This window comes from Patella vulgata, chromosome 2, assembly GCF_932274485.2.
Source record: "Patella vulgata chromosome 2, xgPatVulg1.2, whole genome shotgun sequence".
NCBI lineage: Eukaryota > Metazoa > Mollusca > Gastropoda > Patellidae > Patella > Patella vulgata.
Genome location: NC_065880.2, coordinates 43,997,371 through 44,012,316, shown reverse-complemented (window position 1 = coordinate 44,012,316; position 14,946 = coordinate 43,997,371). Strand labels below are relative to the sequence as shown.

The window sequence follows — 14,946 nt, the reverse complement described above, 5'->3', positions numbered from 1 at the left end:
GCCACTTATTTATTGACTATAAGGTAGGTTGATAGTACTATGTCCGTTATTTAAAAGTCTATTATTAACTACATATATTCTTTCCCGGTAAACCGTTTCAATCTATATATAAGAAATTTTCAATATTCAAATATATATTTTGACAAAGCTTCCAATATAGATCCTTTTTTGGGCCCAAGTGATTGAAATAACATAGATTTCATGTTCTACTTTTCTTGCTAATGAAGACAGGCAGTAGCCTATAAAGGACAGTTTGCCTGAACAACAGTATTTCCATCTACTCTTCTTAGAATTCCATCTGTCAAGACTTCTTTTATGTGCAACCTCGTGGGTTTTCTCCGGGTGCTCCCACTGCTAAAGACCCCTACGTGCAAGCAAATTATAGAAATAAAATTGAACCATGTGTTAGTCCCGAAATGACCTAGTTTGTGTCGAGTTGACGTTAAACCCCATTTCTCTCTTGTGCACACTGGTTTTTCATCACATCTGAACCATTAGATGGCACAGGGCACCAGGCTGGAAAAGTCTTACTCACCAAGTAAGTTGAGCTAGGATATCCCAGTATATGTTTTCATCTAGAATTTTTCCAGATACCCTACACAAATACCAAGAATAGTGGACTTATTTTTGGAGGTAGAGCTTTCATAATTTCGAAGAATTACTACATTTTCAACCTTTAGATTTGGGGTTTTTGTTCTATAAAACTACTTTCAAATATAACTTTGGGATTCTGCACCAAAACATTATTGAAAATATGATATACATCAAATAGTTTATTTACACAAAATATACAAGATAACAACAATAATATAATATATATGCTAGGAAATAATTTCATCTCTAAATGCTAAACAGACAACAGCTTTCTGATGACCACTATATTCTCTTTTTACTTTTCCAGTATCTACATTCCATAATCTAGCCATGTTATCTGATGAAGCTGAAATAGAAACAATAATTCTCAATTTTAGGCCATACAAACAAAATATTCTGGTTCTCAGACAAAACTTACCAAAAATCTAATGTGGGGTGGGAGGGGGGTATTTTGTGAAAGATTCACTACTTGGACTAAATGATTTAAACATCAAATTGTGTATAGGAATGCATGATTATGCAGTAACATTTATCAGGGTATTCATTATACAGTTTATGCTGATATTCATTATACAGTTTATACTGATATTCATTATACAGTTTATACTGATATTCATTATACAGTTTATACTGATATTCATTAATCATTTTATACTGATATTCATTAAACATCTTATACTGATATTCATTAAACATCTTATACTGATATTCATTAAACATCTTATACGGATATTCAATAGGCATTTTATACAGATATTGATTAAACAGGAGAGCCATGGTGGCTAAGTGGGTAAGATGCTGGCTCGCTAGCCTAAAGTCGTGCGTTTGATCCCTGAATTAGGTGAGACCGTTCATCAAGATTTTCTGACTTGGTTTCCCCTTGTCAGTGGTGCAGGACAGAGGCCTGACAAGGACAGCTGTCTAATCGTTTGGATGGGACGAAAAACCGAGGCCCCATGTATACATTGGCGTGCACATAAAAGGTCCCTTGGCAGCTGGAATTCGATATAAGAGTGGGTCATAGTGCCCCGCCTGGGCAAAATTTCCCTCATAGCACACTGTATGGTGTAGGAGCGGAACAGTAGGGCGCTAAACCCCATTTCATTTCATTAAACAGTTTATAGTATACTGATATTGATTAAATAGTTTATACACATATTGATTAAATATTTTAGAGTAATATTCATTATATAACATTATATGCTGATTCATTATATACTATTCAAAAAAAGTAGGGGATATTTGATTTTGGGGGCATAATACTAAAATATGCAAATGACTACGAAAAAAGTCACTATAGAACCTAACAGAAGAAACATTTCCAGTTACATGTGACGCCCAAACGCACCAATAGCTACCGCATGGAATGCAGGTGATGCTTGGGATCATCATGGGGGTCCAACCCAAGATTTGCACGACTCTGACTTTGAATGTTACAGTCATTGTGGCATTGAATTCCAGGGTGGAAACATCAGTTTAATTGTTTTAGTGACCAGAAAACAAATTTTGATATGCGTCGGCTTACCCAAAATGAAAGGTTACGTGCCCTTGGCATGCTACAGATCTGCACAACACAGGCGGTTGTGGCGCGGACGATGAATGTTTCTCAGTCTGTCATAAGCAGGCTATGGTCCAGATACCGTGATACACAATCTGTACAGGACAGACCACGCTCAGGTCGACCAAGGGCGACAACTCAAGCCCAGGATCGATTTATCCGTACCTTGGCCTTGAGAAATCGTGTCATCACAGCAAATCAGATCAGCGCTCGTCTTCAAACAGACACTGGTGTGAGAGTGAGTGGCCAGACGATTCGGAATCGACTGCATAGGGGTCACCTTCGCGCCCGACGTCCTCGCGTGATCCCTTGTTTGAGAGATCATCACATTCAGGCAAGACGTCGTTGGTGTAGGGATCGTCAACACTGGGATAATCGACGCTGGAGCAATGTGATGTTTTCAGATGAGTCAAGGTTCACTGTTGATTTTTTGGACAGACGTAGGAGGGTGTGGCGTCGTCGAAACGAGCGCTTCCAAGACGTTAACGTCATCAGACATGATCGATTTGGGGGTGGTTCTGTTATGGTGTGGGGAGGCATCACTGTTGCTGGAAGAACGGCTTTACATGTTGTTGCAGGGCGTGTTACAGGCCAGTACTACCGGGACAACATCTTGGCAGTCCATGTTGTGCCGTTCGCACGACGTCATGGCCGCCGTTTCATCTTCCAGGATGACAACGCAAGATGTCACAGGGCCAGGATCGTTACAGGTTACCTCCAACAACAGAACATCACCACATTACCTTGGCCAGCACTGAGTCCCGACCTCTCCCCCATCGAGCATGTCTGGGACATGCTTGGACAGAGGTTACGTCAACGTCAACAACGTCCTGCCAATGTCCAAGAACTTGCTGCTGCGTTGCAACAGGAATGGGACAATCTGGACCAAAATGACCTTAGACGTCTCATTAGGAGTATGCCACGTCGGATCAATGCTTGTTTGGCAAACAGAGGAGGATTTACCCGTTACTGACTTGGTTGTGATGCTGTGGTAACTTTGCTGTTTGACCCCGGGTATCATTTTACCCTTATCATGGTCAGTCTGTGCCTTACTTAGTCTAATGATCATTTGGAATAAATCGATGAATGTGAACTTCATTTCATTTTGTCATTTGTTTCTTCGTCAGTTTCATTTTGTGACTTTAATAACACTTAAAAATCAAATATCCCCTACTTTTTTTGAATAGTATAATTTATATATTCATAACACATTTTATAAAGGAGTATGAGGCAACAGAAAACACCGATTATAAGAAATAGCTGCCTTTTCGCACAGACAAATACAGACGAGTGAGTGAAGCAAGCCTTTGCGATTCTAAGAATTTGGAAGTGGATCTAATTCATTTAAGAGTATAAGAAATTAATTTTTGTAATGCAGGCAGTAATTATAGATCAGTTATCAAATATCAATTATATTATTCAAAGTGATCAAGAAGAATTACTTTGGAAGTAATTACCAGAAATCACTGAAATTTAACGGGCTTCTTTGCCTCACTAACGTATAGACTATATTAGGAACGGATGATAAAAAATGTTTCTAAAGGGTTCAAAAGAAATAGTTGATGACCATCAAACATATTGGGTGGTATAAAAACTATAATATATCTTACCAGTTATTATATATTCTGAATCATCACTAAATGCACAATCCCACACCCATCTCTGTGTTTTTTCTCGTAATTCTGTTAACTGAGTTAAATCTGTTGTTCTCCAAATTATACAACTACCATCAGCTGAAGTTGTAGCTAATAACCTGAGAAAAAAATAATTCACTTGATAAGCTTTGGATTTAATTTTGTTAATGTGGTAATTTTACTTTCTGATGTGTAAACATTTATTTTTCAACGAATCTTGTCTGTAGATTGGTGTTTCTGTGTAAAGTGTCAAGGAATCTTATCTATGTTTTTGTAACAAATTATATCCAGTGACCTGAGCTCTCTTCAGAAAATATTATAAGATTGTGAGTTAAAAAGCAAATATAAAGAGATACGTACGTGGAATCTGGACTAAAGAGACATTTCAATATGTATTTATCATGAGCTTTAAAATGATTTTTAGGATGAAGTTCTGTTGGTTTATCACCTTTACCACCTGTTAATGTCCATATAAAACAATTACCCTGTCAAAAAAAACAAAATATAATATACAACTATAATACAAGATACAATCCCTGTCAAAAAAACAAAACAATATAATTAAACATACATTATGCAAGAGCTAAATCTGTCTATTGCAGGTCTTTCTTTAGGCCGGAAATGTTATCTAAATTATTAATTAGACATTAATTAACCTATCCAGACCATAATCAACTCTACATGGCATCGCTAGCCTGCGATCTTTAGTGGATTATGAGCCGATTTACTGCATAACTTTCCTTCACGATTTAACGATTAAATGGATAATCGAGACTATGCTGTTTATCGTACTGACTTTAGTAATGATGATCGAGGCTAGGCGGAAATTTCAATCGCTTAGTTCTCGGTTCATAGTGGATCAATTTGAATGAAATTTTCAAAAAATTGCCTTTACATTATCTAGTTTTTAACTATTATAGTGAGAACTGCCAACTCGTTATCGAATCTCTCATAATGTATCTTTAATATACAAATTACAATCACTATTAAAGTTTATCATTCATTTGTTGTTTATTGTTTGTAATTTCTAATGTCTGTGTAGCGGTGTATTCTCATATCAGTGCTTTTTTAAAAGTACAAATATTGCAAAAGGGCGTAAGGGTGAAATCCATCGACTTTCTCATATGAATGTCTATTATTATAACAAGTAAATTTATAGTGTTAAGAGACTTTGTTTCTAAATTTTTACTTAAAAGTTTAAACAGTGTTCATGGGTTTGGTCGAATTGATTTGGTTGTTGCCTACAATTTGAAATTTGTTCACTCATAAAAAAACCCCATAAAGAATCAATTAAATCGTATATTAAACCATCCTATATGATGAAGAAATTTCCAGGCTACAAAAAGGTGAATGGTTTGATGAGAAAAAGGCTCCAATTTCATCAATGCCATCATTCGTTGCAAAGTATGGATGATATTCTCCTTCCCAATAATATGTACAGGAGATATATTCAACTTTAACTTACTTTAATATTAACAGCAGCCATCATTGTTCCCATTGGATCAATTGTTATAGATTGTATAGCTGCAGTACCTTCAGGTACCTAGAATGGATTAAAATACATGTCGGTCTTCATTAACCTGGTTAAACCATTAATACCTAGTTCATTTACACGGTAATTGATTTACATGTATTATATATCAGGTAAATTATGCTTAATTTTCATTTCTGCAAAGAAATTTTATTAAATAGGCCTATATTCATTTTCTATACAAACAAGTTTATCATAACATATCCATCCATGATCCAAACAATGAATTTACTGATTATAAAATTAGATCAAAGCATAGCTCCTTGATCTCTTCAATGTTAGCTGTAGTGTATAAATCTGTTTGCTAAACTTTTTTATTTAAGTAACTACTTACAAGCCGTTCATTTTTATCTGTTTTTAAATCCCAAATGTGAATAGATCCTCCTTGATCACCAACAAACAGTTCAGCCTGTTAAACAGAAAGTATAAAAATGAAATGATGATTGGCTTTATCATTGCATACATTTTTTAAATAAATATTTTAAAATTTACACAATATAAGAATTGAATATATTACTTGATGACATACCATACCAAGTACCGAAATTGGTAGTATTTGATGCAAATCAAGTGCTTAATTTAGAATGCTCTGTAACTACTGTAACTGGTTCACTATAACATGTATTTAGGGTAATGTATTATACAGTGTTGGAATTGAATGACATTTGAAATCAGTCAATGTTATGTGACATACCTGATTTGGGTGTAGAAACACACAAGTGACTGGAGCATGAACTTGAAATATTCTGGAACATTGTAAATTTCTTGCTCTTAAATACAAAAAATAAAATACTGGAACATTCCAAATTCCTTACTCTTAAATAAAAAAACAAACAGAGTAACAGTAACAGGCTAGTCTCTCTTAATTACCGGTAAGAATCGCCACTTGAATTTTTACAGTTTTCAACCAAATATGTCTGTCAACAATTAAAGTAAGTTCTCTCAAGGTTAGTTATGTCATCTAGTGCAACTTCAAAACTTATTGTTAACTAAAAGTATATTTCTTATGACCTAGAAAAATAAAATTATTGATTGAAAGTCATTTGTAAGCTCACAATAAATAGAATAAGTAAGAAATCCTTAAATGTCAATTCCAACTTTGGTAGTGGTAGAAGAATGTTCCTCCTTGGTAAGTGAAGCTGTGTAGTAAATAGCTATTCTTATATGCATATGCTACAAACACCCTTTGTCTATTGCTACATAAGTGATGTCTGTACATGTATTACTTTGAGGACCTATATCTTTAAGCTTTAATGCATAACAATAATATATGACAGACAACAGATTTATATATTTATAATAAGCCTGCATAAAATAATTTCTCGACAAGTTTCACCTTTTATTTGTAAAAAATCCAGTTCAAGTGTGACTTGCCTATTAAATATAATTTCCTACCTTAAATCCCATATTCTAGCTGTACAATCTTCTCCTCCAGTGAACATCCAGTTTCCTTCATCATGAAATCCAACTTCAACAACATTCTTAGACAAACCATCATAATTTATTATAGCATTAGGGTTATTGGAATTTATATCATAAATTCTTATATGCATATAACCTGAAAATAAAGAAAGTTCTGTTGGTTTGAAATGAATTACGACACTGCTTCCATGTCTATGTGGTAACTAATACTCACAGACTGTACAGAATATGTTGTAGGTAAGTGAAACATGTAGGGTGGTTGAGAAGCTGAGTGGTCTAACATGTACGTTTTATATCCAAAACGTCTGTCATTGGGTCATGTATTTTGGTTTTGATCATTTAATTGTAAGTGACAAGGTGTAGTTTCGCCTGCCTAATTTTGTGTGTTTACTCCTTTTTCCTCTTACAACTAAAGACCCCTACACTTAAGTGAATTCTTTAAATAAATATATACCATGACCTAGTTTGTGATAAGTGGACATTAAAACACAATTTCTCTTACTCTATGCGAATTTCGGAGAGGGACCTCTGGAATGGTTTGTCTCGGATTAAAAACGGTGCGTCACATTACACCTTATTCGTATTGAATTCAAATTAAAACGTGCCAAACTGAATGCGCATAACTAGCAGAAGTGAAGATCATTCATATGCAAGATGGATACGCTCGTCATTCGTATTCGTTATCTTCTGTTGCTATCTTGTATCTTTGGGTCTTGTATCTTCGACATATTGCCATTAAGCGCTGTGCACCAGAATCAAAAACGAATGAGGGTGATTACTCTTCTGGTCACGTTTCCTAGGCATCAACAAGTATTACATGCACTTTACTCTTGACTCTATACTAGCGAAGATACATTTCATAATTCAAATCCTTTCGGCACTTAACATGCACAATGCAAAGCAATGAATTTTGTTGTCATTGTAATCGAACTACATACAATACATGCTAGAGACTAGGCCTTAAATGAACGTCCGTGATCTGAACACACCATATCTTTGAATTTTTAACTGGTTATATTACCGTAGACATCAGTGAGGTAGGTCTACAGCTATGTAGGCTATACACCAACTAATTTATGTTTGCAATATAACTTTTATCTATTTGCAGACTATTGGCCCGGAAGATACACGTTTCCCTCCAAGCGATAAAATGGAGGTAGAAGTGAACATACGCGCAAAGTTATTCGGTTCCGGTAAACCCGTTGATCTGAATCAAGTGAGCCATGCTCAAATTTTGACTGCGAATAGCTCGATCTGAAAAAGTTGTTCCAGATTGAATTCGGAAAAATATACGGATTCGTTATTTCAGATTGAGTTTGGGTTTTAGTGAATTGAGTGTGATGCCTAAATCCGGAATAAGACTAAACCCCCAGTGTGAACGCACCTTTAGTATGAAGTGCTTGAAAAGTCATCTCAAATTTAGATGGGACAATATATATTTTCATAGAAGTCTTATAATAGATCGGGAGAATTTCATAGGTTATTATTAAGATGATATCCCATACTGATTGATGTGGTGTCACTATTATGACCAGGTAGTATTTAATACAGCCATTCACCCAATACAGGGCTAGACTTACACCACAACTTGGCTCCCAAGATGGATTATCTATAGTAAGTTATCAATGGTCAGCTATGATAGAGATTAGAGACAATAGTAGTAATGAGATAATCCATCTATAAACATTAGTCAACTTAGTAAATGAATGAATGGATGTCACTTAAATACTACCCATTAACAACTATAAAATATTCTTAAGTTTAAATATATATAATTACTATGTATTGTTTATTGTTACCAAGTAACCTCTAGTATATTAGAGGAAAGATTGTAGATCATACGGAGAACCCCACAGGCAGGCAAGGGACAGACTGAAGGGCAGGTCTCTGATAAGTTATTTCTTAGATGCTGTTCCTTATTAAGTTACTTAGCCTGTGTGTCAGTATTATATACATATATTATCATTGTTAAATATTGTTACAGAATATAAGATTATACTAAGAGAAGTGAGTTATTGAATTATTGTATGTTCAATCGTACACCCCCAAATAGATTGAACATACAACCCATCGTCGAAGGTTGGACCATAAGTTGGTCCATAAACCCCGGATGATACTATCTTTGACTTTGTATAACTTAATAACAGTTAAAGTACACAGCAAAACACAGACACAAAAACAATTAAACTTTCTCTCCTATTATTACATACATTGTAAATTCAATAAGTGGCTATTGGTCATCTAGCAGTAACCGTCAGATTATTGGACTTATCAATAACAGAGAGCAATTGAAGGAGTTAAACAATGTTCAAAAGTTTACCAGCTCATTTTCCCAGTTGACTTACCTGCTGCTGCTATTCTCTTTTTATCTGGGGTAATTTCTAAAGCATTGACTTGCTGTATTTTGAGTTAAAGATAAATCAAAGGTTAGAGGTGTTCTCATTAGAGTAATTAGAGTCTTGTAAGCCTTACTCCAAATAACACCCAATCTGCTATACTTCAAAATCTTTAAATCTATTCTTAATTCAGCTTTTAAGACAAATGATGCCAAAACCTATTAAATATAATGTTTTTTTTCCCCGTTCACCTGGTATGTCAATATTTATACAAAGCTCCAATCATTGTAATGATTCAGGAAAAACAGTTACAGAAAAATGAACAAAAGAAGGCAATAGTGAAGTGTTTAAGCATGCTATTCTATTCTCTGTAACAAAGCAACTACATGTATTAATGTTCTACTCTAGTACTTTTTTAGGATTTCCTGTTTTTTGATTGAGGTTGTGTGAGAGCATGTTTCTAGGCCATGCCTACTTCATATGTCAGCTGAAATGAATTGAAATGGGGTTTAACATCCTACTGTTCTGGTCCAACTAGGCTAATGAAGACAGGCAATACGCCTTATAGTGTGTTATGAGGGAAATTTTGCTTGGACAGTGGCACTAAGGCCTACTCTTTTATAGCGAATTCCAACTGCAAAGGGATCTTTTACATGCACGCCAATGTACATGGGACCTTGGTTTTTCGCACCATCTGAACGACTACACAGCTGTCCTTGTCAGTCTCTCTGTCCAACACCACTGACAAGGGGAAACCATGCCGGAAAATCCCGATGGACTTTCTCGGCCAACACCGGGAGCATATGTCAGCTATTCTTGTAGTATAGTGTGAAGGCATAATATCGAACCTTGAGGTCTTTGTCAGTAAGGAAATATTTTTGAGTTTTTATGAATTGATTGTACTGTTGTTGTTAATGACTGGTCTGATGCCCGAAATGAGGACAGGGTAATCATCAGAGTGCCACATGCATTAGTGGTTTGCATTAGTGGTGTGGGCTGACGGGGGGGGGGGGGGGCATGGCCCCCTGGATCCGGGCATGGCCCCCTGGATCCGGGCCTGTCCTATAGTGAAGTTAAAATCCATTGATTCAGAGGAGTAATATAAAAGAAATCGATGGTCGTAACAATAACCACAGGACTATTTTTACGACTATTCAGTTTTTAACTTCGCCGATGAAGGGCTCTGAAAGCATCGTTGTAACAATAGTCTGAGGACTATTTTTACGACTCATCATAACAAATTAACAATGTCAATAATAATAGCCACTGGGCACTGCCTTCTGAAAAATATCTTAGTCTAAGTTGGTCAGTGTTTGTATTTTTGATAATATATTACATTAATATTCTTGGTGAGGGTAATAATGCCTATTTAATTTATAGATTATCTACTTATTTTATATAAATTTATTATTTTATAATTTGCAATTTGCCAATATTAATAGGCCTATGGCTATTATTGCAGAAAGCAAAAAAAGATACAGAATCTGGATGTTGCACTGTTCTGTAACAAAGACCTGTGTGGGCCTGCCAAAATCTGATAGTATGGTCATATCCAGCTGTTGCTAAAATCACTGGTTCCGTAACTGCACTCATTTCTAATATCTGATCACTGAAGTGTACTTTATGAATCAAAAATATCAACTCCCTCTAAAATATTGTCTGCTAGCCAGCCATCATAACCGGATGTAAACATTTTAAGGTCTGCTGTAAAGAAAATACACCGATCTGATTGGCTGTTAAAATCAGAAAATAACTTCCGGCTAGACGAAGGGAAAGCGTTTTTGTAAACACGTGCTGTTCAATTTTCCTCAGTGAAGCGAACTTTCGCAGAGAGGTTAAATAAATCAAGTTTTTATCAAACCCACATTTGCTTCAATTAATAATAAGTAATGGTAAGTTTTATTCCTAACGAAGGCTTCGGTGTTCGTTAAAGGAAATGGGCGCAAATGTGTATCACGGTACTATAATTTTTAAGAATACCAAATCAGTCACAGACTACAGAGTCACATCAACTTTCAAGGGGAGTCGGGATGGCCTAGTGGTCTAGAGTGTCGCGCATCGAGCTCTAGCTGGTCGGTCACCTCTGGCTTGCGGTCGTGGTTTAGAACCCAGCGAATGAGCTAAGATAATGAAAACGTAGAATCGATAGATTAATACTTAATACTATTAATAGCAGTAAACTATTAGCTTGACTCTGTCCCTTAGTGCGCCTAAGTGTTTTTTACTTATTTTTGGTATTGATGATCGATATTATGGGACAGGATAATTCAGTCACCTGCCGCTCACCTGAATGTCGACTGAGTGGATTTTATTTTTCCCTCTTATAATTGAAAATCGCTCTCCTTTACAAAGTCATTGGGGGTTTATTATCATTTATCAAACCAGGAATGACCCCATTACATACAGTAATTGATCTTCAGAACCATTTCCCATATATATATATACACAACTAATCACTCTCCTTAATATCAGATTACTTTCCTTAATTTCTAATTCACTCTCCTTAATTTCTAAATCATTCTTCTTATCGAAACTGGGAGAGCTTTTTTTTTCTCAATTTGTTGATTGAGGGGAGCTTTTTTTTTTGGCTCTCCTGAAATACAAAAAACAATGACTGATAATTACTCCTCAGGAGCTCGGCAATCACATTACTAGCATATTATATAGGATAGAATTAGAACAAGTTTTTTATTCCTGTGTATAGTCTTGTGATATCTTATGAAAAGGACTAGAGGTCTAAAACTGTCAAAAGTACAGTTTATTCATATCAGACTACTTTGTATATTAATAATACATAATTAGGGGGTCTCACATGAAATTTTCAACACATCTATCAACTATTAAAGCCGTAAGAAATCTATTGTTAACAATTCTGAATAACAGTAGTATTTAGCTGTTTCGTTGTTACAGTAGTATAAGAGCTTTAGAAAATTACATTCCTTGTGTATTTTTTAAATTTGCTTTGTTATGATCTATACGATTAGGGACTATACATGTGAGAAATTAGGTTAAGGCTTGTTATTTATAAACATATGTGGTGTAATTGTTAAAATAATTAGAGATATTTATTTATGGTGGGGCACCCTAACATAATAACATTTACCCCTCACCTGTCGTGTGTGTGTGTGTGTGTGTGTGTGTGGGGGGGGGGGGTCCAGGCTACATGACATTTAAGTACCTCAACATTTCACGTTTTGGACTTGTGTAGATGACTTTTCAGACTTGGATAAGATGCCATTTTTTAGACAAATGTAGATGACAGTTAGGACTCCAGTAGATACCATTGGGAATCAAGGATTTCTGTCACGTGATATTTCAGACTCCCTACATTTCGACCTCAATGAAAATATGCCTTGACGTTTCAGACTTGGGTAGATGACATTAATTAAGTTCAAAAGGTCTGAATCACCATTTTTGTGGAATTCGAAAGGTCCCAGGACCAAAAATGTTGTGCTACCGTAGCTGCATGATCTAATGTGTGTGCTTTAATAAATTATAACTTGTGATCTAAAGTGCACACAATGCACACATTAGACCATTCAATCATAGTTAAGTAGTATTTTTTCGTTGACATGAAGTGGGGTTGCCTGCCAACCTCAAGATTTTCCCTCCCACTGCTAAAGACCAGTATGCGCAATTGAATCATTGAAATAAAATTGAACCATACATATATGTTAATTTTTATTTGCTGTGAACCAAATTGATGGGCCTGTTTTTAATCTGATTGAATCCAGGTCGGGATATTATTTAGCATTGTGTCTTGATTTTGTTTTCTGTTGGAGTACATATTAGGGTGGATTTACTGGTGAGGAAATGGATATTTCCGAAAAATGCAAATTACTCATCATCATTATGTGATGTTTAAATCTGTTTCTATTTTACAGGCAGAAGAAGTAAACCCTAAAGCCTATCCATTGGCTGAACCCCAGTTGACCCAGAATATTTTGGATTTGGTTCAACAGGCCACAAACTACAAACAAATCAAGAAAGGAGCCAATGAAGGTAAATATCACTGACTGCAACATATACTTACTATTTTATTAACACTAATTTTGGGAAAAATGTTAGACTCTTGTCCTCATAAGAAGTCATTGTAAACAAATACAATGTATATATATTTCTTTGAATACAAGACACCTCATAACGTTAGGGAAGTTGTACACAAGTAAAGTCGTAACCTGTACTTATCTCTACCAAATTCTCTTGTGATCAGTTTTCGAATCCAGCTCGCAGCCTACTTATACAAAAGGGACTTGTCCTGCAGCTTTTTTTGGTTTTTTTTATCATTTTAGCTACTACGTTTGTATTGCGATTTTTGTTGTCTTAATCTTTCATGTATGTCATTATTTCAGCAACTAAGACATTGAACCGTGGTATTGCTGAATTTATTGTAATGTCAGCCGATGCCACACCACTAGAAATTTTACTTCATCTACCTCTTCTCTGTGAGGATAAGGTAAATATTAAACAGGCATTATGTAAGTTAAGTCTGTCTACCGGTATTTCAGGTCTTCCTTTGGGCCTTAAATGATGTGTAAATTATTAATTAAACATTTATTAACATGACAAGACCATTATCAACTCTTGATGCCATTGGATGGCTCCGATTTTAAGTAGATAAGAACGCTTCGGTCATATAATGACCAGTGCATTATCTATTTTAAAAATATTATAGCGAGAATAGCCAGCTCTTTATTTAAATCTTACATATTCCCCTTTAAACTTAATGGTTCTTTAGATTGTCGTGTGTCTGTGTGTGTGGAGCCACATTGGCTCAATGAGTAAGATGTTGGGTTGCTAACCTGGAGATCATATTATGTTAGATGCCAGTGTTGGCTGAGAAAGTTCATCAGGATTTTCTGGTGTGGTTTCTCCTTGTCAGTGGAGGGCCTGACAAATGACAATGTTTAGTCATTTGGAACTGACAAAAAACGAGGTTCTATGTACACATTGGCTTGCATGTAAAAGAACCCTTGACAGTTGGAATTCGATATACGATTAGGCTGTAGTCCCGCTAACTGAGCAAAATTCCCTCATAGCACACCCTATGGTGTATTCCCATCTTCATTAGCCTAGTCAGTGCAGAACAGTGGGCCGTTAAACCCCATTTCATTTGTTATGGGTGTTTGGAAACTAATCATTTGTCTGCTACACAGTTACAACTGACTTTGAATCTAATTGAGGTCAGTTTTAACAGTGAAAAATGTTTCTAAAGGAAAGTACTGGTTATACTACTTTTTGTTTTTCAGAATGTTCCATATGTTTTTGTGAGATCAAAGCAAGGTAAATTAGTGAAGTATTTTTTGTTCCCCCGAGAACTTATCATTTTTATACGCCTACATTTTCTAGTGGACGTATTATGCCGTCGCCCCTGTCCGTCCGTCCACAATTTGTTTGTGGACACTCTACGGGTCACAATTCTTATCTGATTTTAACGAAACTTGAAATACAGGTGTATCTCCAAAAGATCTCGGCTTCTTTCGATATTGGCATGTATCGGATCGAAACTTCATGGATTATGGGCCCCTGTTTGTACGAAAAATCACGTTTTTGGCTTGTGGACCCTATAGAGGTCACAATTTTTATCCAATTTTGTTGAATCTTGAAATGTAAGTTTATAACCCAAAGATCTCGGTTCCTTTCGATATTCGCGCATATCGGCCCGTAACTTCCTGAATTATGGCCCCTGATTGTACGAAAAATCGCGTTTTTAGCTTGTGGACCCTATAGAGGTCATAATTTTTATCCGATTTAAAAAACCGTATTATTATATCACCGTTCCACTACAAGGACGACTGAGTTCGAATTTCGTGAAAATCGACCTAAAATTGACAGACAAAATGGCCGCCGTTCGTTCTCAAATAGCGTAAA

General features: G+C 35.7%; 1 protein-coding gene across 1 annotated transcript; it reads right to left on the bottom strand.

Annotated features, from left to right (window-relative positions):
* Positions 1-758: 758 nt before the first annotated feature.
* On the bottom strand, positions 759-10,786 carry LOC126810501 (target of rapamycin complex subunit lst8). Its single transcript, XM_050535608.2, has 9 exons — positions 10,555-10,786; positions 9,085-9,136; positions 6,713-6,875; positions 6,012-6,087; positions 5,652-5,726; positions 5,252-5,329; positions 4,147-4,271; positions 3,763-3,905; positions 759-940 (listed from the first exon to the last, which is right to left on the bottom strand). The coding sequence occupies exons 1-9, from the start codon at positions 10,666-10,668 to the stop codon at positions 822-824; spliced, it is 945 nt and encodes a 314-aa protein (XP_050391565.1). The 5' UTR covers positions 10,669-10,786; the 3' UTR covers positions 759-821.
* Between the last annotated feature and the right edge of the window lie 4,160 nt (positions 10,787-14,946).